The following is a 22,365-nucleotide window of genomic DNA, read 5'->3' on the forward strand; positions in this document are numbered from 1 at the left end:
ATAATATACAGCAGTAGTATAAATACTTTTAAAAGAAATTGAGGAAATAGAAAAATTATGCAAGCAACAAATATTTCAAACAAACTAAAGCAAAGACTACTTAATGGAAACTTTAAGTGACTGCAATTTTCTATTTTACAGCATTACTATTTACCTGATTTTGATGTTATGCCATTAAACTTGAAATGAAACAGAGTGTTTTTACATGTAGCACTCTAATCTGTCATGACAATCTCTCTTTCCTTTTATGATATAAACAGAATTGAAATTCGTATACAAGCACGTACAAAATATATCTTTCAAAATCAAAAACATTATTTCATATGCAAGTACTTTCAATAATAAGGACACGGCGACAATCATACATGTAGCATTATACGTATTCCTCTCCTTACACATGATACATGTATGTATATTTTTAGAATTCAATTAATTAAGCAATGATATTGAGAATGAATTTATGATAACCATTCGTTTATTCTATATAAAAATGATAAAATAAAAGGTTTGCTTAAAATACACCGCATTATAAAATCATGTGAGCTTACGTTCGTTTCTTGACCGGTCGCGGTAGCTCAGGGGTAGAGCGCTTGCTTCGTAACTTAGAGGTCGTGTGTTTGAGCTCTACTGATGCCATGTCCTCGTCAAACATAAGATGTAAAGTTTTGGTAGTTAGATCTATTACTCCTTCACCAAATACTCGGCATTTAGAAGCGAGAGCCACGGTTTTTTAGGATATGACTTTAAAAGCGGAGGTCCCGTGTCACGGCAGACGTTGGTATGGTAAAGAAACTTAGCACTTGGCCTGTGGTTTTTCACGTTTTTCCTGCGCTTCTAACGGTATCGCTTTGTTTATGAACAAGTTATTTTAGCGTTCATGTCTCCTTCAGATGTATCCCCTTCAATCAAGCGTTGAAAAGAACTTCAACTAAATTTACATTCTTGAAAAGAAGAGTTCTGTTTACAGGTTCCTAAGCCATTATGTTACACGAGTAAATAAGTTTTTTTTTACCGAAGACAATGGAGTTTCACCGGAATTACCGCCATTATTACGATGACTCATTCCCCTTAAACACGCATCACGAGGCTAAATTTCGTGTTGTGCATGGCTACACGTAAGAGGCCACAATTGTGACACCTAATCAAAACCTTGTATTTTGAAAACCCGTGCATACTGGTAGTTCAAAAGTGTTACGCAAGCGTAAAATCTACAATGAGAGTAAAGCTACATTTTTCATAGCAATTATTAGACGGTTCTTTATGTACTGATTTTGACTACGAATTACTCCGTTTACCTGATGAATTAGATTTGGGCCTCGTGGTAGATGTGGCGAATCAACAGGGGATGCGTAATCCTCCAAGATACATGGTCCAACGTCAAATGTTTCTATAGGTTCGTGTGTCTTACTATTATTTTTGCACTCTTTTGAGTATTCATATAATTGTTGATCACCTGTTTTTACTGACGAGTATGTCAAACGTCAGTTATATATTAATATAGCGATTGAGAATCGGACGTATCCATCGTACGATGGCACGCTGTCTGTGGGTACCTTGTTTAGTCATGCTCTGTTAGCAGTGTATTTGCATTTCCATATTTAAATGTAAGAGGAAATGTTTGACTTGAGCGTGAACCGAACTATATGAAGTCAGATGTTCTAACCACTCTATCCAGGCTGACATACATGTTTAATAATGACTATCAAAACTTTTTGAAATCACAGATAGCTGCTTATCTAAAAAATGGAATACAATGATATTCATTTCTTATGAGGAATCATGCAAAAAGTCACATTATTAGACATCACTTTCATTCTACCCACAAGTACACTGATATTACAAAGATACTTTTAATTAGTTTCTCATTGGCCAAATTTACGTAGTCCTTGGTGGTCAAGTCTTCCAACAATCTTTGAGATTTCCTTTGGGCGCGAATCGTGCTGCTTTATCAGCTGTCCTGTTCACGTTTTTCGAAAGAAATATTTTTCATATTTTATGTTCAAAATTAAAAATATGACTCATTTGATGTTAACAACCAAAATTTGGACCGTCTGAATGCAGGGATAAGAGTAATAGTTTTGCTTTGATTCTGTGTTATGTAAATAAAGACTCAAATCTTTTTATGTAAACAAACAAAATAGTGAAACGTGTTTTGTATTAATTGTTAGACCGCTCTTTACATTCTGAAATTGACTACGGGTTACTCCGTTTACCTGATTAAGATTATGGCTAACGGTGGTTGTGACAGATCAACAACCCATAGGCACTGAATCCACCTTTAGCTTTTACGCTTGCCCTACTATAAATTTTGTATACCTTATAGGATTTATGAGTGCGTTATTGGCCCTTTTTCATCCTGTCGATTTCAGCTTTGGTGAAATTATATGCTGACAAACATTGTACCTAGGATTTTTTATCAATAAAAATTGCAGGAATTATATGGTATATAAATTAGAACCTTCCGTCCGATAGGGTCTTCCCATTGCAGATCAATGGGCCAGATAAGGTGAACTTAAACAACTGACACTGAATGCATATACATCGTCCCTCTGTGTGTCATGTATAGACATTTTATCAGATTTGTACTCAGGTCACGCTGTTGGACAATCCCATTATATCATTTGGTGTTGAGGACCAGTCCATTACAAGATCTTATCGCTCAGGAGTGTTCGTAACAAATGGCTGTCATGTTTGTGAGCTCATTTATTGGTGTTTTGTTTTTGCTAATACAAGAAGTGGCCTTGCAAGACTGTACGTAAAAGTTTCTCTCTTTTTACTATATAATGATTTTCTGTATAAAACAGTTCACGAATTAAAGCAATATCAGCTCTAAATCTGATAATTTTATCTTATTTCTTATATTGAAAAAAAAGGTGCAATTATTATAGTTTTGTGTGTAACTTTGACCATAGTCATTGATATTGAAAGTAAGTTTAAGAATTTATCAAAATGAAGATGTTGGTTCTGTTGAATATACAGCATTATATGGAAATCAATTTTTGTACGGAAAGACGGTAATGTAACTTTGCTTCATGCAGAGCGTTTGGATAGGTTTTATAAGACAAAATATTAATAACAAAAACCATTGTGATAGTAAATTAAAATTGTTCAACAAAACATTTTCGACAGCAATATGACAGTTAGTATTGCTTTTGAAAAGAACCATTGATGATGAAACACGTTATACGGGTTGAATAGTTAACATAGACTTCAAAGAACTTTCAAGACTCATGCAGAGAAATAAAACTTAAACAAAACAATCAATGGGTTCAGTAATTGTAACACCCACACGTAATCTGATTACTATTGACGTGGAAGCGGGTCTTTTCCAGTATGTCACACAAAATATGGAGGGACGTGTGTGAATTACTACTACAACTCCTGTCTATCTGGATACTCCTACACAAGGAATGGGTGTGGCCTCCAGGAAATGTGCTGCATTCCTCCCAAGTTCCAACTGACCCCGCCCATTCACTCCGGTGAGTTTGGATTAATACTTTCCTGACATAAAACAAACTTGTGTTTGGTTGGGTTGTTTTTTTTTTTTTTTTACGCTTCTTTGGGAATTTTTTTTACTCATCATGAGATGTCATCAGCTGTAGGTGACGAACCACAATTCTGACCTGTGCATGTTGATCTTATGATATTTAGTCATGGAAATGTAGGTTACCGGACAGGGTTGGATTCGGCTTATACTAGAGTCATCATGTGCCAATGAAATTGTCATTATCATACATCCCCATTAAATGGTAAAATGTTTTCTGACACACTTTTGAAAGTTAAGACTGTCAATTCCATCTTGTCTGTGCTTGCCTGTGGAAATCATACAGGGTTGCCTGTAGGTATGTACCAAGGTCATCACCATCTTGGGTCAAATTCCGAGTAGAACAAGACATAATCACCAGTATGATAAGTATTTTGGCACTAGAGTATATACTAGTACATGTATATAATGTCATGATTCGTTTCTTTCTTTCTTGAGGTCAGTGCGGACTGAGTACACCAGTGACTACACATCAGTATAAAATAGTAGGCGGCACAAGGGCTCAGCCTGGCGAATTCCCATGGCAGGTACATAATTGTAATTGTTTTCAAGAGGCATCTCAATTGAGTCTGAAAACTATATGCAGTGACTGAATTCACCTCAGAATATGTTCATGGTATATGTGTGTTTTGTTTTCTTTCTGAATCAATACACTGGTTTCGAAATACGTCCGAGTTATTTCCCTTTGGAGAACTCTCGTACATAGTAAGGCGCGAAAGATTTTGTTTACACGCGGGAGTGGGGTGGGACAAATATTCACCACTGTGTAAGTGAATGTACTCAGAAAGTTTCTCATACGATGTTTAATCACCCGAATTCGACTGATACACAAACTAAGTAAGAGATAAGTATTTAGGGAGTAATTAAATACATAGAATTCTTATCCTATCACGTTATTTCGTTGGTCATAAGTACCATATCTAAGATATTTTTTGCTATAATATGGAATATGACATTGTTTATGTTTCCACTTCGGTAAAACATTTCTTTCGATCGTATTTTGTATTTCCCACATTTATATATTTAAAGAGAAGCAGCTTTTAATACTTTTCATCATCTTCCTCGTTGACTGTAGATCCACTCTGTCCCACTTAGGCCTTCAAAGTTCCACTAAATTCACCTCCTATACAGAAGAGTTCGTATCTCGAAACTGTCGTATTCCCATGTACTTTTCTGTCCATGCAATATAAAGTTACGGTTATGTTAATTCTTTAATTTTTATTCAACCGTTATTTCACCATAAAAATAACAATAATTAAACTGCAGGTGAAATAGAGCCATATAAGTATTCAATATGCAGTACCAAAAACTTTAATAAATCCTTCGATATGATACCGCATGCTACTTTTGATGAACCATGTTACCCAAATAAAACATGAAATGTGCTTTTAGTCAAACACTATCTCACGAATATTGATATGGGCCATTATTTATTCCAATTCTTAGGTATCGATGAGATCTAACGGACACCACGTTTGTGGAGGAATTCTGATCGCTGACCAATGGGTTTTGACTGCTGCTCACTGCTTCAACGAGTAAGCTTCATATCGAAACACTTTTTTCAAAAATCCTTAATATGGACCCTATGTGTAGCTGTAGAAACTTAAAGGGTAAGGACTCTGATCACACATATTCTGCGTATGTTGATCCATCCCAGGCATTGAAAGTCTTCCGATCTAGGAATTTAACGTTTAGTTTTTAATAGATCTATAATTTAGTATTTCGTTTTGAAATTGTATTAGACACAAATATGTATGATGATCAGTATCAGGGACACGGAGGAGTGGGCTAACGGTTACCCTCCTCCCTGGATCCGCGCCTGCGGTCTGTGCCAACAAGATGAGAAAGAGACTTCCTGAAATAAGACTTGATAAGGGAGAGATGATGCTGCTTTATAACTAGCTGAATGCTTTTAAATTAATCATGAGTAATAATGTGAACTCAATGATATTTTAGTGGACGTCGTCACTATTCTGGTGACAACTCAGGGGATCAGTAGGACTACAAATAATCACTTTTTAAGATATTCCTGTGATTTTGAGGTAGTATTATTACTGATCTTGCTGTTGAAGACAGAAACGAGCTTTTTCTCTGAAACAGGCCTAGGGACCAATAGAAATATCTGAAATGTGCGCTCTAACATACCCGATAACCTTCAAAACACCTGTTTCGATAAATATGCAATAGCATTTTAAAGTTTCTTTTTCTTGTCGGGTGTTTTAACAGTCAATCAACACTGAAATACTGAGATCACAGCCTTTGACCGGGAACTAGACAATTAAGTTACTGAGCGACGAACATTACTATGTACAACAAAGACAAGGAATATTTGATACTCGAGTTAATCTACCCGACAGACAAAATGAATAATTACATGTATTTGGTCATACATTGTCAATTACCGGTATTCAACGTTTCTTAAATCATAAGTAATTATTCCATAACGTTTGTCCTTCACAGAAACAAAAACCCCTACGCGTGGACGGTGGTTGTGGGAGAGAATGACCGTGCGGTGTTAGAGGGTCACGAGATTCTAGAAAAAGTGGACACTCTATTCGTTCACTCTCACTACAACCCAAGTCAGTACTTCAACGACATTGCCGTCATTAAGTTAGGGAATCCCGTCCCTGCCTACACCGAATACGTGAGACCAGTCTGCCTACCCTCATCCAATGACAGCTACGATGGACTAATTTGTACCATTACTGGGTGGGGTGCTGCATATAGCGGTGAATATCTTCTTACATACACTTGTATATGCATGGGAACAACTTTAGGACCCGTCGTCATTGTGTTAATATTACAAGGTGTCACGACGACGTAAGGAGGTATGCTACACTAGAGTTTGGTATGGATGACAAGTGAAGGATGTGTATTAGAATATTTTAAAAATTTAGATATTTCAGATTTACCTTATTCATTAAAAAATGCAGTTTTAGTTGAAATTTAAAAACAAAAATTGAAAAACCGTTGATGGACTTGAACTTGTGATCTACAGATTTGTAGTCAGCACAATAACATACTGAGGTACTCAGGTATTGAAATCTACAACGAATAGATAAGTATTGGCTGATATTTATTCTAAAAGGTAGGAAGCCATTATGACGACATACATGTAATATACCTCCTTAAAACTTGGAAACCAGATACGGATCCCACTTCAAGACCAAAAAGTGATTGAAATATCCCAGCCTCGTTCTAAAACCCGAAACAAACAAAACAAAATCCTACCAGTTTAGATTGTGTGAATAACAGTGAAATAAGCATTTGAACTACCTTAAGTGTTGTAAGTTTTTAATGGTTTGTATACTGTTTGTTATCTTCGCTTTTCATCACCATGCAGTATCCATCATTAGCCACTCATAGACACATGTATTTGTTAAGTACCTGTTTGGATTGTGTTGCAGTATGCCTGTTTATGTTGTATGTGCGTCTGTTGGTGGAAAAATTTGCATCAAGCAGAATCGACATCATTTGAATTTTCACTAAATATACAGGATATCTTATAAATGTAAATTTAGATTTGTGTTGATTAAACTGGTTTTAGCTTTAAGGTGGTTCATTACAATAAAATTTAATGACTCGTTTAAGCATCTCATATGAAGCATTATTTCACCATCAAAAAGGTAATACAAGCGCGTCATATACTTTATTTGATTTTTATATTTATTTGTAATTTTTCCGGAATAATAAAAAAGGTGTAAGAGATTCTTGGGTCCAAATTTCACTGTGATGTGGTGCATGATATGAATATCTAATATACCATGCCTAAACGATTCAGATAGACGTTCTATTTTTTAAACAAACAAATTTGAAAATTGAAAACGTTATCTGTCAATATTTTGTAAGTCTACGGATAAAATCTTCAAAAGACCTGTCAATCAGGAAAAAAGATATATCAGGTGACTATATTTTAAAGAGAAATTGAAATGAAAGGAAAAAAAAATTCACATATGTCGTTATATTTTAGATTTGAATCAAACAACAAGAAAAAGTACCGATTCCGATAAAAAAAAATGATAGAAATTACTAAAATAATCATATTGTTACGAATTGCATGCACTTTTCTTTGGAGAAGTTAGTTTCCTTTATAATTGTGTTTCATTTGTAAACCATCTGATTTTACATCAAGGGATTGATTAAATATTGTTTAACGTCCCTCTCGAGAATATTTCTCTCATATGGAGACGTCATCACTGTCGGTGAAGGGCTGCGAAATTAAGGTCTATGCTCGGCGTTTACGGCCTTTGAGCTGGGGGGATCTTTACCGTGCCACACCTACTGTGACACGGGGCTTCGGTTTTTGCGGTCTCATCCGAAGGACCTCCCATTTAGTCGCCTCTTATGACAAGCAAGGGGTACTGAGGACCTATTCCAACCCGGACTCCCACGGGATTACATCAAGGGAAAGAAGTAGTCATAGAGAACATTATAATCAGAACAAATACATCAAGGGAACGAAGTTTTCTGATTATAATGTTCTCTATCACTTCTTTTTTTAAATTTCGATCGGGCTTAGTTCAAATTTTAAAAAAAATTCTTTTAAGATTATCTCTCTCCAGTGTATCTTTTTTTTCCTAATTGACATATTTTCGAAAATTTTATCCATAGATTAAAATAAATATCAATATATTTTTTTTTCTATTTTCATAAATATCGTTTTATTTTTTAAAAAATTAGACCGTCTATCTGAGTCGATTAGGCATGTTTCAGTAGATATTCATATTATGCGACAAATAACAGCGAAAGTTGGACTCTAGAATATCTTATTTGCAAACAAAATTAAAGTATCTTTTTATCATTCTGGAAAAAAATCACAAACAAAAAATAAATATAAAAAAAATGATTGAGAACTTGTATCACTCTTTCGATGGTGAAATCATACTTCATAAGAGATGTTTTAACGAGCCATTAAATAAAATTTCGGTGTAATGAGCTACTTTAAAACGGTTAAAAAGGGGGGGAAAACTCGTCATAGAATTCGCGGTGTCTGTCCACTCTAATTTACGGCCATTCATTAAGATGGCCATAAATACGTACACGTACCTGTAGAAACCCTAAAAACATCTCTGATACATGTATATCTATTGATAGGCGGCCATGGGACGCGGTCCCTGTACAAAGCTAACGTTCCTCTGATTTCTAATGCCGTCTGCTCCTATCTGATGGATAGAACCATACCAAACACTGAGGTCTGCGCGGGAAGGAAACACGGCGGTGTGGACTCCTGTCAGGTAGAGTGTAAACACATACACAAAATACCTACCATTTTATGTGGTATCCGGGTTTTTTTGTACACTGGAACTGTTTTGAAGCTTACTTCAAAATAACCAGCCTATTTCTTCCATTGAAATGGCTTGATATGAATTTTTTCATTCCAGAGATTTTCTGCCACAATTGTCCGCAATAAACCACAACTGGTTCCATAAACTCAATTATTTTCACCACCAACTCAATTATCTTCACCACAAACTCAATTATTTTCACCATCAACTCAATTATCTTCCACGTTTGACAAACTACTAGACTTTGTTTAATGATTGTAACCCGCAATACACATTACACTGGATTTTCACTTAATGATTGTAACCCGCAATACACATTACACTGGATTTTCACTTTCAGGGGGATTCCGGTGGGCCTATGGTTTGCATCAAAGACGGCACGTGGAATATAGTGGGCATCGTGTCGTGGGGGTACTCCTGTGCTGAGGCGTACCAGCCCGGGGTCTACACCAGGGTACAGTCCTATCTAGACTGGATTCATCAGGTCATGGCGTACTATGGGGGACCTTCTCCGTCCGTCGTCGGGAAGAGACATGTCATCAACTACGTGTAACGGGAGTTGCCCGGTGGAAAAACGCGAAATCACATGTGTTAAATATTACAAATAAAAGTTCAGATTTTTACACTAGATTGATTGATTGATTGAATATTGTTTAACGTCCCTCTCGAGAATATTTCACTCATATGGAGACGTCACCACTGCCGGTGGAAGTTATGACTAAGATTGATTTTTTTGGAACGAGGAAGCACATTGAGGTACAATTTATATAACGGGTTGTAGACTTTGACAACTTGTGTACAACCCGCCGAGGTCAGGGTATGAAAAGCTGACCAAACTTCAATCTTAATCATACAAAGAAATATTTCAGGTTCAGTGAGTCCTGAAATTTATTTTTAAAAAGACCTCAGCCTTAGACCACTGTTATTTTTACCTCTTTGGGAGAGTAAAATATCTTGTACTCAAGAAAAGTTCAATTCCCTTTAAACAAAGGTATTTTGTGTGAACATTGATGTAATTAGTCCAGTTGTCCTTCAAAAGAAGTCGAAATTACGTCAGACAGCTAAGTTGATGACAGATATGTAGATTCAGCTGAAGCGAGCTAAGCATTTTCCACCCTGCATCCTGTGCATGCTTACATAAGTATCTATCATCAGGAAGTTAATAAAAATGCTACAAACAAGGTAGCGTCCACTTTCTTTATAGAAGGCAGCAGTGGATAGACCTTGTTTAAACAAATCTTGAAAATTATTTGAGTCTTATAAAAGAATCAACTTAGTAGAATGAGATCGCAGAAGAATTCTCATGTTTTCAATTTTTAATTAATTTCAAAAGCAACAGCAAGACTAAACGTCAGTGTAAGATTTAATCCGATTGTATGAATAGATATACGAATAGACACAGTTAGACATGCATACAGGGCATGTTGACGTGTTTTTTAAATGAAAATAATCGTCTAAAGTAAATCTATATAGAATTGATTTCTTAATGCCTGTGTGCGTCAGTGTCGAAATCATTGAACCCTGCATAAAAGCAATCGCTGATTTTTGCGTGTACTCTAACATGCTGTTTATTTAGACACACCTTTAAAAATAAGGGTATAAAATCAGCAATGCATCAGTTTTATAGACCCGTGTTTACAAAATAATTCCGTTTTATCGACTGTGGGTTCTTTTTCCAACCGGGCACCTGCAAATATGTTTGAAAGGCATATTCTGGATGTTAATTAAATCTATCGATGGATGATATGAAACGCAATGGAGGTAATGTTATATTTGTTTCTCTAATAATTATTTACTGTATTGTGGTATATTGTACAACCAAAAAATCTAAATAAAGATTACATATTAGATATTCACCCTATGCGTTGTCTTGAGACCGAATGTGGATAATATTTGATAATGCCTCGTAGAGATGATAATATCATTCGACAATAAAATGCAACTACCGTGTGATGAAATAGCGGTGGGCCGTTACAGTATATGCACTGGGCAGGTTCTGTGAAGTGTCTTCTATGCTTCATGTCCTATTTTCTATTGCAAATCAATATTCATGAAATCAATAGGTGGATCTAAATATTCTTCAAAGGAGTGTAAATTCCAAGTGAAAAATAGCTTTTGAAAAGGAAATATTGACTAAAAGACGTATACACGGCCAAACAAGTGTACATGTGCTTTCAGATCTAAATTCCGATTAAACGAACAACACACCAATACTAACTTAATTAAGGTAGTTCCACCCTCACGTAACCTCATAGGTGTGAGGATACTTTGATATTTTGTAACGTGTGAAAATACTTTGATATTTTGTAACGTAAAATAGGATTTTCGCAAATTCAGTTTACTGTATCTTATAAAATATTAAACACTTTTAAAGTAAACACTTCCTAACGTCATATCCAAAATAATACGAGACATCCCTACATGACCGTGAAATTGAGCGACTTTGATTAAAAACGTCTGTACCAGGCGCCGCACATTTAATGAAGATTCAGTACATGCGATGAAGCATTTTATCGAGGGTTGTATTAACGGCAAGAGGTTGACCCCGATCATATAATTTAGATCAATAGTTTTGACCACTAGAAACATTAGGTAAAAGAGAGGAAGGGAAGATTGTCTATTGAATACTTTCAAAAGGTTTTTTAAATTCAGAGTAAAGTCTACATGAAACTGTCACACGAACATTTCACAACTCTGATTTTACGGGGTGGCAATAACATTTCAGTTTGCCCACGACAATCCATTCGAATTACACAGTTCTGTAATTACTTGTAGTCTTTGTCCTTTACAAATTGGGACACAAGACAACTCGCATTGCATTTCGAACGAAATTTCACGTAATCGTGACCTGTAATTAAGCGTTGTAGATGTTGATTTTAATTGTTCTACAGATGTAGATGCATGTATTGTTAATATTTACATTGTCCTAAATGACTGTGAATTGCCTTATGGTGAAGTTAAAGATACAATAGGTAATTGTAATAATAAGAACATTGTTATTCGTAATCAAGGTAAGGGAGGTAAACCCTGGTTTGATGATACGTGTAAGAACCTTTTGAAAGAGTATAAACGTATGTACAATTATAATATATGTAAATCTCATGAGAATAGGATAATTTTTTTGAATGCCAAGAAAAAGTATAAAAAATACGAATTCAAACTCAAACGGAAATATAAACAGCATGAGGGTGATATGTTAAGAGTATTTGAAGAAACGGAATCCAAAGCAGATAGTGTAATTTCAAGGAGAAAAACCAAACGTTTAAAATCGTAACCTAACTAATGAAGATTTCTACACACACTTCAAGGAACTTATCCAAAACAATATAAATGATTCTTCGGATAACACTAGCACTGCAAATAATAATGAAGTTGTGTATGAGGAATTGGACAAAGAAATCACATGTAAGGAAATTTAAAAAAAAAATTGGAAAGTTGAAATTAAACAAAAGTTGTAGCGAGAACTTTATAATGAACGAAGTTTTTATTGTTTGTGAAGATATTTTGATGCCTATATTATACAAGCTGTTTAATAAAATTTTTAAGTCCGGTTTATATCCTGAGGTATGGACAAAAAGTTGTATTGTTCCGTTATTTAAAAAAGTGATATTAATGATGTCAATAATTACAGTGGCATTTCTATTGTTAGTTGCTTTGGAAAATTGTTTACTGGTGTCTTAAATAACAGACTGTTGGAATGGGAGAAAGAGAACATTATTTTCACAGATGCGCAGTTTGGTTTTAGATCCGGATGTTCTACAGTTGACGCCATGTTTGTTTTACAATCATTGATTAACAAAACTCTGAATAATAAAAAGCGTTTGTATTGTTGCTTTGTAAATTTCCAGAAGGCCTTCGATTCTGTGAATAGGTCAAAACTCTGGTCCAAACTATGTAATGTTGGTATACGGGGAAATTTTCTCCCAGTCATTAAGTCGCTTTACAGTCATGTTAAGTTATGTGTTAAATTCGATGGATTTTTGAGTGAATATTTCAATAACGAAACTGGGCTTATGCAAGGTGAAGTGTTATACTTTTTGCTTTATATATAAATGATTTTGAAATAAGTTTTATGCGTGGAAATTGTGCTCAAAATGTCATAAAGACCACATTTGTTGAACATGTTCAATAAAGGGGAGGAGAGGGGACATAACCATTGACACCCCCCCCCCCTCTAAATTTGTTACTGACAAACTAGATCTCTGTAAAGATGAGTTTGATATTCGATATTTGAAGAATCCTGTCCAAGCTTCAAGGCCAAAGGTTCCTGAATGAAATTGCATGAATATTGAACATTCATGGAATCCACATAAAGTGTAAAGTAAAGGAGGAAATGATTTTGCTGCTACAGTTCCAAACATATCGATGACGTGGATGTGATCATGATCAACGTATTGCAACTGACATGTGGTTTGGAATTGATTTGACATGGAAGTGATCGTATTCAGACAGATTGTTTGCACAGTAAAATACAAATTACCAGTCATTCTAATTAGATGATTAATCATAACAACTTCGTCCTCTGAGGAAACAAGTTGACACAGTTTCTGACATAAGGTGCATTTCATATCAAACGATACACTGTATTGATGATGTTAATTCTGTGTTGCAGGTTCCCTTGAAAATGATCGCAAAAAGAGCAGTGCCATTGGAACACAGTCTTGTGAGACAAAGGACAACAATTTGACCAAAATGGCGAGTCGCCTTTATCGAAGGTTAAAAACAGAAACATTGGTGATTCTGTTCGGTAGTGTGTGCTTTCTATATGTCTTGTACATCACTCAAACATTAAACAAAGCAGATATATCTACAACACAACCATGGAGAGGTGAATACATGGACACCCCTTTAATATTCATCGCGGAAAATTCCGAGGTTATTTCGGTTCAGGAAAAACAATATCGGGCGTTGGATACTCCAACTACCGCATGTAAATCCGATCGGGTTCAAAATGTGATAATTATCGTGACATCACCGTTGGAAGATTACGCCCGAAGTGTTGTCAGAAACAGTTGGGTATCCGACTTATCGAAAAATGACTCAAATATCGGTTATCTTTTCCTTATTGGAACGGGGGAAGATTTTTGGAATCCCGAACATCAGGTATTACAATACATGGATATTCTAAGCTTCAGTGTAAAGTACAGCATACAGAATACGTCTGAGCTTTTACTTCTCGGACTAGAATGGGTTATCCAGAATTGCAAAGGCATTAAGTACATAACAAAGGTGCATGGTGATATTTTTGTGAATACTTTACGGTTTAACATGTTACCATCGGCACTTCCGGATGCACATTTCTTCGGTGGAAGTTGCATGGGCGTATCAAAACCCAACCGGAACAAAGTCTCTCCGTTTTACGTCACACGACGAGAATACAATTTAGATATCTACCCGCCCATGTGTTCCACCGCTGCTTACGTCATGAGTGTTGATGTGGCGCGAAGTCTTTTCCAGGCTGTAGATCAGGTCCCTTATTTCCGTCTAGAGGATGTTTACGTTGGACAACTTTTGTTCCATCTTAAAATTCTTCCGCGGAATATTGTCAAATTTGTTGGGGAGAACTTATCTGGGAAAGGATGCCATAACGAATTTCTCATAATCCATGAAGAAGATTTAGATCATATGACAATGTCTTGGCGGCAAATTACACGATGTAATTTGAAAAATAGGAATACTGATAAGAAACTCGTATTGACATTTTCGGAATTGAAAAATTTTACGCGTACATTTCAAAATGATCATTGAAAATTATTCAATTTTAGATTAAAACTAATTATTTATTAGTACTTATTACGATGTATTCATAAACAACAATTACTAATTTCAAGTATGAACATCAACGCTTTTCGCAAGGAGAGGAGATACATGTACGTTTTGCTAATACAGTATAAAGGATTTACATACAGATTACATATGATACGATAATTTGTATTTTGTGTAGTGTTTAATTTTGCCATAAATCCATCATCGCAAAGATATCCCCAGACGACCATCATTTTCTACGTTCACAGTTCAAGCAGTGGTATTTGTTGAATGTTTTTAAAAGTATTGTCGATAATCGTGAAAACACCAAATTAAATATCTTTTATTTATTTCTAAACAGTTTAATTTTTCCAATGCTATATAAATATTGTATCCAGTGTTTTCTTTGTGTGTTTCTTTTATCGGTTATTGTTGTTGGTTTTAGAAAGGTGTATGCCATGATCAAAACCCGTTATGCCAGGGTCGGACTCAGATCCAGAAAAAAGACGGGGGGGGGGGAGGGGGGACAAAGTCTGTGCTTGTACATTTGCCGCTCAAAGAGGGGGGATGAAGACGCAAATGGCGAAAAAACTTTCTTTGCCAAATATGTTTGACGACCACCCCTATAACTGCATCTTTAAATCCGACATTGAGTTAGCTGATCCATGTACTATTACCACTGAACACTAGAAACACATTAGGAGTGATCACCCTTTGCTCCAAGGACACGTTTATGCATGTACCGAACACGCAGTGTAGTATTTTGAAAACAAGATATTGGCAGTCATTATCGGGTGCGGTCGATTCATTTGTGCTTTCATTTTAGGAAGTGCGCATGGGGAAATGAGAACTCTTTCATGAATGATTCAGTATCATCTAATTAAAAGGTTTAAATATTCCAAGGAAGAAAACTATCCGGCCTATCTCCGGCTGCACTTCGCCACTGATGACAATGACGTCAGTGAAATCCAATCATACCGCATCTTTACATGAAAATAATGGTTTCATACCATTTAAATCATTTCCCTCCTAAATCTACCATAGAAGGTGGACCTCAGTTTAAAATTGTGTTCTTTACATATATAGTTTAAAAGAACAAGAGGCCCATGGGCCGCATCGCTCACCTGAGTAACCTTGATCCTGTCGTGGTTCAGCTGTTGTGAATTTTAAAATTGTTATTTATTAATCTCATTTTCCCATGAAAATTTTGATCCCATATTGTGGCCCCAAATTAGCACCATGCGATTATAAAATAACTGAAAATGAATCACTTGACACATAGATGCCTCAACACCAATCTCACCAACATGATCTTGCTGTTCTAGATAAGACCAAGGCAGGTCATAGATCGTGGTATGATATGAAGACCTTGCAATTAGAAATCTATATGCAAACTATGAAAACTCTATTTCAAATAGTTCAGGAGAAATGAAATAGGAAAGCATTTTATCAAAAGTAGTCCAGGTCATGGTCACAAGGTCAAACACTGAAGTCATTCAAGTACCATAAAAATCTATATATAAAACACAGAAGCTTTTAATTCCTTGAATAGTTTAGGAATTTTATTAAAAGTGGGTCAAACTTTCAGTATAACAAGGTCTTGACATAAAGAATCTATGTATAAAATATAAAAACTTCAGGTTTTTTTTTAAACCAGGTCAAACTCCAATCAAACATCATTGTTGACAAGATATTGCCATAAAGCTATATATATATATATATATATATATATATATATATATATATATATATATATATATTGTGATATATACTGTAGATACAGCCCGGAACGTGTATTTCAGTAAAAAAAAAGTTAGAAAGATCACACATTGAATAACAAGATGTACTTACATATTGTCTTGCGAAGTAGTATATCCAACGTTCTTTAATCCAACAAAAATTTCCGTGTGCACCAATTAAGCAGCTCAAATGCGAAATTTGTGAAATGGATACACGTGTTGACCATCTCGATATATTAGATTTCGCAGTTACCAAGGAAACTGGCCAGTCTCCTGCTGTGAGAAGCACTGATGATGTTGACCTAATTTCTTAAACAGAGAAACTTTCTCTTATCTCGGAATATGCCCCCCTAAAATCTGCACTTTAGCGAAATTATGTAATCGATATTTCTAAGATTTTACAGGTCTATTAACAGATTAAGTGTTGGCGTCTTTTCATTTGTTTAATTTTAACACCCCCCCCCCCAACTTATTTCATGTTCTAGCATATTTATAAAAGATATCCAATCTTTGTGATATCACATATATATGTATTTAAAAAATTATTTACGTGTTAATTTATCGCTATTATATGCGATTTTTAAAATAGATGTATGCCGATATCCTGTGTAATGTCAGTTATCAAGAACATTTCAAGCGTTGGGCCAACATTGGCCCAACACAACTATTCCAACGTAAAAAAAAAAATACTCTAGGGCGCACATTGCTAACATAGCGCCGTTGTTGGGCCAACATTGTCTTCCCGACTTAAGTGTGATGAAAATTAAAAAGCAGCATGTTAGCATTGGGCCAACGTTGTATGCCCAACGCCAACCATCGGCCGACAATACAACCATTTACCAACGTTGGCCCAACATAGTCATGCTATCTGACTAGTATAAAAATGGTTTTCCTACTGTATAGACTTTCCCCTAGCTCTAACCTCTATTCTGTTATAAAAGTACTGGTATCATGTATATATATATATACACACTTACTCTTATGTGTGGAGGTACAAAGAGGCTGGACTCTTGTTTTCGGGTCCTTTCGGGTTTTTGTTTTGTCTGCTCCTTAATTTCTTTAACTTCCTTTGCCAGATCATCAATTTTTTTTTCAATCGGCATAAATATTGTATGATTTCATTCTATAAAAAAATTGATGCAAGCTTAGTGAAACACTTTCATAAATATATAAATTGCTGTATGATACTGGTAACCATTTTTTATTTGCAAATGAAGGACAGAATATGAAGAGAAATATTTGTCACATTAAAGTTCTCTCGAATTTCACAAAAATTTGTTGCGAAAGCTTATTAGTTGGTTTGTCCTACACTTGATTATAAAACTAAATGTGAACTATCAAATCAATCGAATCAGTCCTGTTGATACCTTTTCCCCGCTCACAATAAATATTGTGGGGGATAATAAAGGAGACTCGTGATGCAGTGCTATGTACAGCTGGTGATACATACAATATTAAAATAAATGGCAGTCTTCTAGTTTATAGACGCATTGTGTTGAAGTATATTGGAGAGAATCATTAAATTGCAAGGACTTGTACGTATCCAATCCATTTGTATGTAGCTCTATTATACAATAGAATAGGTTCAAATGAAAATAAATGGAGAGAAGTAATTTACGAATTATCTGTGTCCATTGGTTCACTTTCGTGTCACATGCATGCCTATTTACTATAAATAAGCTGTCTTGAATACTTAGGGTACATGTACAAGCCTTCCAGTCTGATTGACTTGGCAGTTGGCACAGGCACTACCCTTGGTACCCTCTGTGTTCGGGACATTTTATACTGTTTCAATTCACTTCCCATATATAGCATACTTGTTGTGCAATGCATTTGCCATCGGTATTATTATGAGCAATGTCCAGACCAATGTCAATATAGAAATCCTTATACGATCATATGCATAAAGGATATACATTTGTATGGTATCATGAGTTATAATGTTTAATTATTAGAATTGTTTATCCTCCCTGTAGACCAGATTAATAAATAAATATACCCCTTGACCTATATGACACTTTTGGACCATCTGTATTTATTCCTGTACAGAGAATCAACTGTAAATATATTTGTGCAGATGGAAGGGTTCAGAATAAAGATGTTTCTTACATTTGTCCCAATATCAAAGGTGTGAATATATGATGTTTTAAAGCAATATTTCATAATGTACATGTAGTGTGTTCATTTCAGTAACGTATACTTGTTTAGCAAGTACTTGAAAGATTTTTTAAGTTAGTTTTGTCATTTTGTGGTAATTGACAATGTAATGTTTGAAGATGTTCATTTATAGTCATCCACCGGTTAACTAATATCTCTGGAAGGATGTTTCGTCCTACGCCAGATGATAAATATCTCTCGGAAGGATGTTTCGTCCTATGCCGGTTGACAAATGTCTCTAGGAAGGATGTTTCGTCCTTTGCCAGTTGAATGGAAGGATGTATTCTGAGATTTTTTCATATCAATACAAAACTTTTCAAATGAACTCATTTGAACATTTACACTTGTGATTATTAACGATTAGTAATTTATACTTATGATATATATACTTTTAAAAACTATTAAAATGTGCAATAAACCATTGTTTATACTTGTTGTGATGTGATTATTACTAGCAAGGTGAATTTTTTTTAGGAATATGAACGCTAATGCTGAACCCATTGCTAAAGCATATGGTGCATGAAAAAGTTAATGTAATGAACAGTGATTATTCTCATAAATCCACAAAGAGTACTAAGAGTAGGGCAAACGTGTACCTCTGGACACAACAGAGGTAAGGGCGGGTGCTTATTTAATTAGGAGCACGTATCTCCTCTTGATCGGTTGCACGGAGGAATAACACACGTTGCAAATAAACACTGAAACCAAGGCTTGTTCATTGTGAAATTGATATAGAAAATCTGTACTTGGATTCTTGCTAGAATTATAAACTGACAACAGGGTTTGAATACTCGTTTATATTGTGTATAGTTCATATATACATTCTGTAGTATTTAAAATATTTTAAATTCTTGTATTTATCAAGCGGGGGTACATGTAACTTATTCGCAACATTTGCGTAGTGCAGGTCGGACTGCCTGGACAGTAGAATATGAATATTGTACAAGCAGTGCGCGTGTGTAAGATCTACTTGAAATCATACATATTTGATAGAAACGTATACGTTTGTGTCATATGGGATAAAATTTAAAATGGTTATTAAACTCATATTATATATGAAATTTACTAACATTAAATCTGCATTATACATGGAATAAAATTGGAAATTAAATTTCATTTTACGGACACGTATAAATTTACTGTAAACTCCAATTAAATCTGAGACTTCACGAATAATATAAGTTTAATGAAATATAATATCTGTAAACGCCAAATTTCATGCAGTGTCATATGCCACTTTTTAACCTACATTTTTAAATATATACCAAAGGGTTGAACATTTTTACCTCAGACAAGTTAGTCACAGTGGTGTGAAATACACACCTTTCCGATGTTTTGACTGGAAGAAATCATGTAATGTATTCGTTCGACGCTTCATTATTTTTCACTGCCATACGTGCAAGATGAGAGTTTAAAATATCGTCCAATCAAAATCGCCGTTTCAAAAAGCTCTCGATAAAAACATAAACAAGGAAGAAATATGAAAGATATTTATAGCCAACCAATTGCTATTGCATACATTCTTTGCAAAGATCGATCGAGTAAATCAACATCACTGAAATTGACAACATATTATTTTTTGATTTTTTTATATTTGAACCGGCCAGAAAATCGTTTGAAGCGGTCAATTTGGCCGGCGGCCGGTTCTTAGGGAAAACACTGGTCAGACAGTGAGTGACTTGGAGTAGTAGTCTGATACAATTAAGATATACATGTTCCCTTTATCTGTTATGGGCATTTTTCCAAGTATATCGGTGGCTATGCGTTTCATTGTAGCACTGGATTGAATTAGCTGCATAAGGGCGCGTTTACTTCGAATCCATTTCTCTTGTTACATTTGTCATATCAAGCCATGTATGTGCGCGGACATCTACCTGAAGCCCTGGCCAGTTATAACCTTGGCTGATCTTAGACACATCGAGGTGTCCAGATGATCGATTGGCATGATACTGGGCTAAGATCGTACGCCTCTCATTAATGGTACCACTGTCTGAAGCTTTTTATCTCTACCGTTTATCCCTTTTCGGTACAGGATGCTCCTGTCCACTTTCAGTAATTCAAACTGAGACCATAGGACTTGAGAACTCGACCTTCGCTGCGGAATAACGAGATTTCTTTCCTTCTGTTACCCATGTTTTAACAATAGCTTATGCTCTGTCCCTCTAATGAAGACTTTTCAAGGACATTTCTCCAGATTGTGCAACTGGCATATGATACTGGTCTGTCCTCGTTTTCTGAGATAAAACAGCTCCAACTGACAAATTGCTGGATCCGTGTCCAGAATAAACTCCTGCTTAAAAGAACTTCTCCTTGAGATCAAGGAAAGCTTTCTGGCATTCTTTTGTCCATACCATTGCACTACCTTTCTCTGTGAGCTTTGTAAATGGTTTTGCTCTTTCAACAAAACCAGGAATGAAGCGCTTGTAATAACCACATAGACCAAAGAGCGATCGGACTTCACTGACATTACACTATTTAACAGCTTTCACATTTTCAGGGTCTGTTGCAATCCCTTTATTAGATATGACATGACCCAAGTACAACACTTTCCTTGCGAAGAGAGTACATGACCAGATCCTCTGGCTTGAGTGATACCTGCTAATATGCAGAGAAGAGATATAGGGTCAAGAACCACGCATTGCCAGACAAGGTATCCAACGACTCGTCAATGTCAGGTAGTGGATACCAATCCTGGATGGTCAACTTATTTAGTTTCCTATAATGAACACAAAAGCGTGTTGTCTCATCCTTCTTACGCACAAGAAATATTCTGCTCCCCATGGGCTTGTGGAGGGTTCGATTAAATTCTACCTCCGAACATTTGGAAGAAGAAAACTTCACTCTTGATGGCCTCATAGTCGTTACTCCTGATATCAAATAATCATCATCGTGAACTGTCTTTTTAACATAGTTTCGTTAGACCTGGAGCCTCTGTCATCATTGTTACCAAGCATACTACCTTCAAACATTGGATATGAGCTTGGTACTGATGATGCACTTTGTCTTGGAAACATGGACAGGAGTCCGGTCTCAATCCCTGAATTATATAAGGATGACTGCTTTGTAGTAGTCTGGTGCATAGGAAAGGAATGGTCAAATTCTTCTTTCACTACTAAACTTTGTTGCAGCTCCTTGAGTTTTGCATCAATTATGGTAATCTCTCTAAAAATCATCCATGATGTTAACGCAAAATGTCACTGGCTTGTGTATCACTACTCTCTGTATCCCACCGCTGTCACCAAATTTATATGTAACGTTTAGGGTGTCAGACTGTCTATCTGCCTTATATCGTGGCACCGAGTCTGCGTAGTAGCAGACCTCAGAGAGCTTGGCGAAACGTATTCTCAATAGGTCTAACTGATCTTCAGGATAACTTGGTGCCCTTCAAAATATTCAAATATGCGCAACGTATATAAATGGTCTGCATGATCTTCGCTATGTCAACTTCATGTTTGCTTCTCTCCGGTCACAAAACCTCACTTAAAACTCACCAAGTCTACAGAGACATATTTAGCGGATACCAACACCTGTCGCAAACGCTAAGTACAAGGACATACCAACATCCCTTTCATAATTAATAAATAATACCCGTACAACCCTTTGTTTTACTTTCACGAATCACCCAAATGCACAATACCAATTCTTGCGAGACGAGGTCACTGAAATATTAAAGGGCGAAGCCCTCTCACGGCGGAGCTCTCCCTATAGGTACATGTATATACATGTTTAAAAGGAAAATATGGAAAACTAATGAAAAATTAAACCATACCTATGGATCTTGAAAATTTTGGCCCCAATGGCGTCGATTCGAATACTAGCGCGTGGACATGTATTTCTCCATTTTGAATCTCATGTACCCAAGTTAACGCCGTTCTGAAATGTTACATGAAATCCG

General features: G+C 35.7%; 1 protein-coding gene across 2 annotated transcripts; it reads left to right on the forward strand.

Moving 5' to 3' along the window:
• Positions 1-2,627: 2,627 nt before the first annotated feature.
• On the forward strand, positions 2,628-14,972 carry LOC125661012 (transmembrane protease serine 3-like). 2 transcript variants are annotated; one of them, XM_048892852.2, is made up of 8 exons: positions 2,628-2,751; positions 3,333-3,479; positions 3,983-4,071; positions 4,991-5,079; positions 6,005-6,273; positions 8,639-8,778; positions 9,170-10,590; positions 13,442-14,972. In XM_048892852.2, exons 1-7 carry the CDS (start codon positions 2,679-2,681, stop codon positions 9,380-9,382), a joined length of 1,020 nt encoding a protein of 339 aa, XP_048748809.2. In that variant the 5' UTR covers positions 2,628-2,678; the 3' UTR covers positions 9,383-10,590; positions 13,442-14,972. The 2 variants fall into 2 exon arrangements, with proteins under 2 accessions (XP_048748809.2, XP_048748807.2); XM_048892850.2 differs by lacking the exons at positions 2,628-2,751; positions 3,333-3,479; positions 3,983-4,071; ... (1 more) ...; positions 6,005-6,273; positions 8,639-8,778 and having other exon boundaries at positions 10,228-10,590.
• Positions 14,973-22,365: the final 7,393 nt, after the last annotated feature.

Source organism: Ostrea edulis, chromosome 8 (genome assembly GCF_947568905.1).
Source record: "Ostrea edulis chromosome 8, xbOstEdul1.1, whole genome shotgun sequence".
Lineage (NCBI taxonomy): Eukaryota > Metazoa > Mollusca > Bivalvia > Ostreida > Ostreidae > Ostrea > Ostrea edulis.

Bases quoted from the DNA above. Each gene is read 5' to 3' on its own strand.
- LOC125661012 (XM_048892850.2), top strand. From the start codon at position 10,566: ATGGATGATATGAAACGCAATGGAG. The intron at 10,591-13,441 runs GTAATGTTATAT...TCTGTGTTGCAG, and splicing joins TGATATGAAACGCAATGGAG to GTTCCCTTGAAAATGATCGC.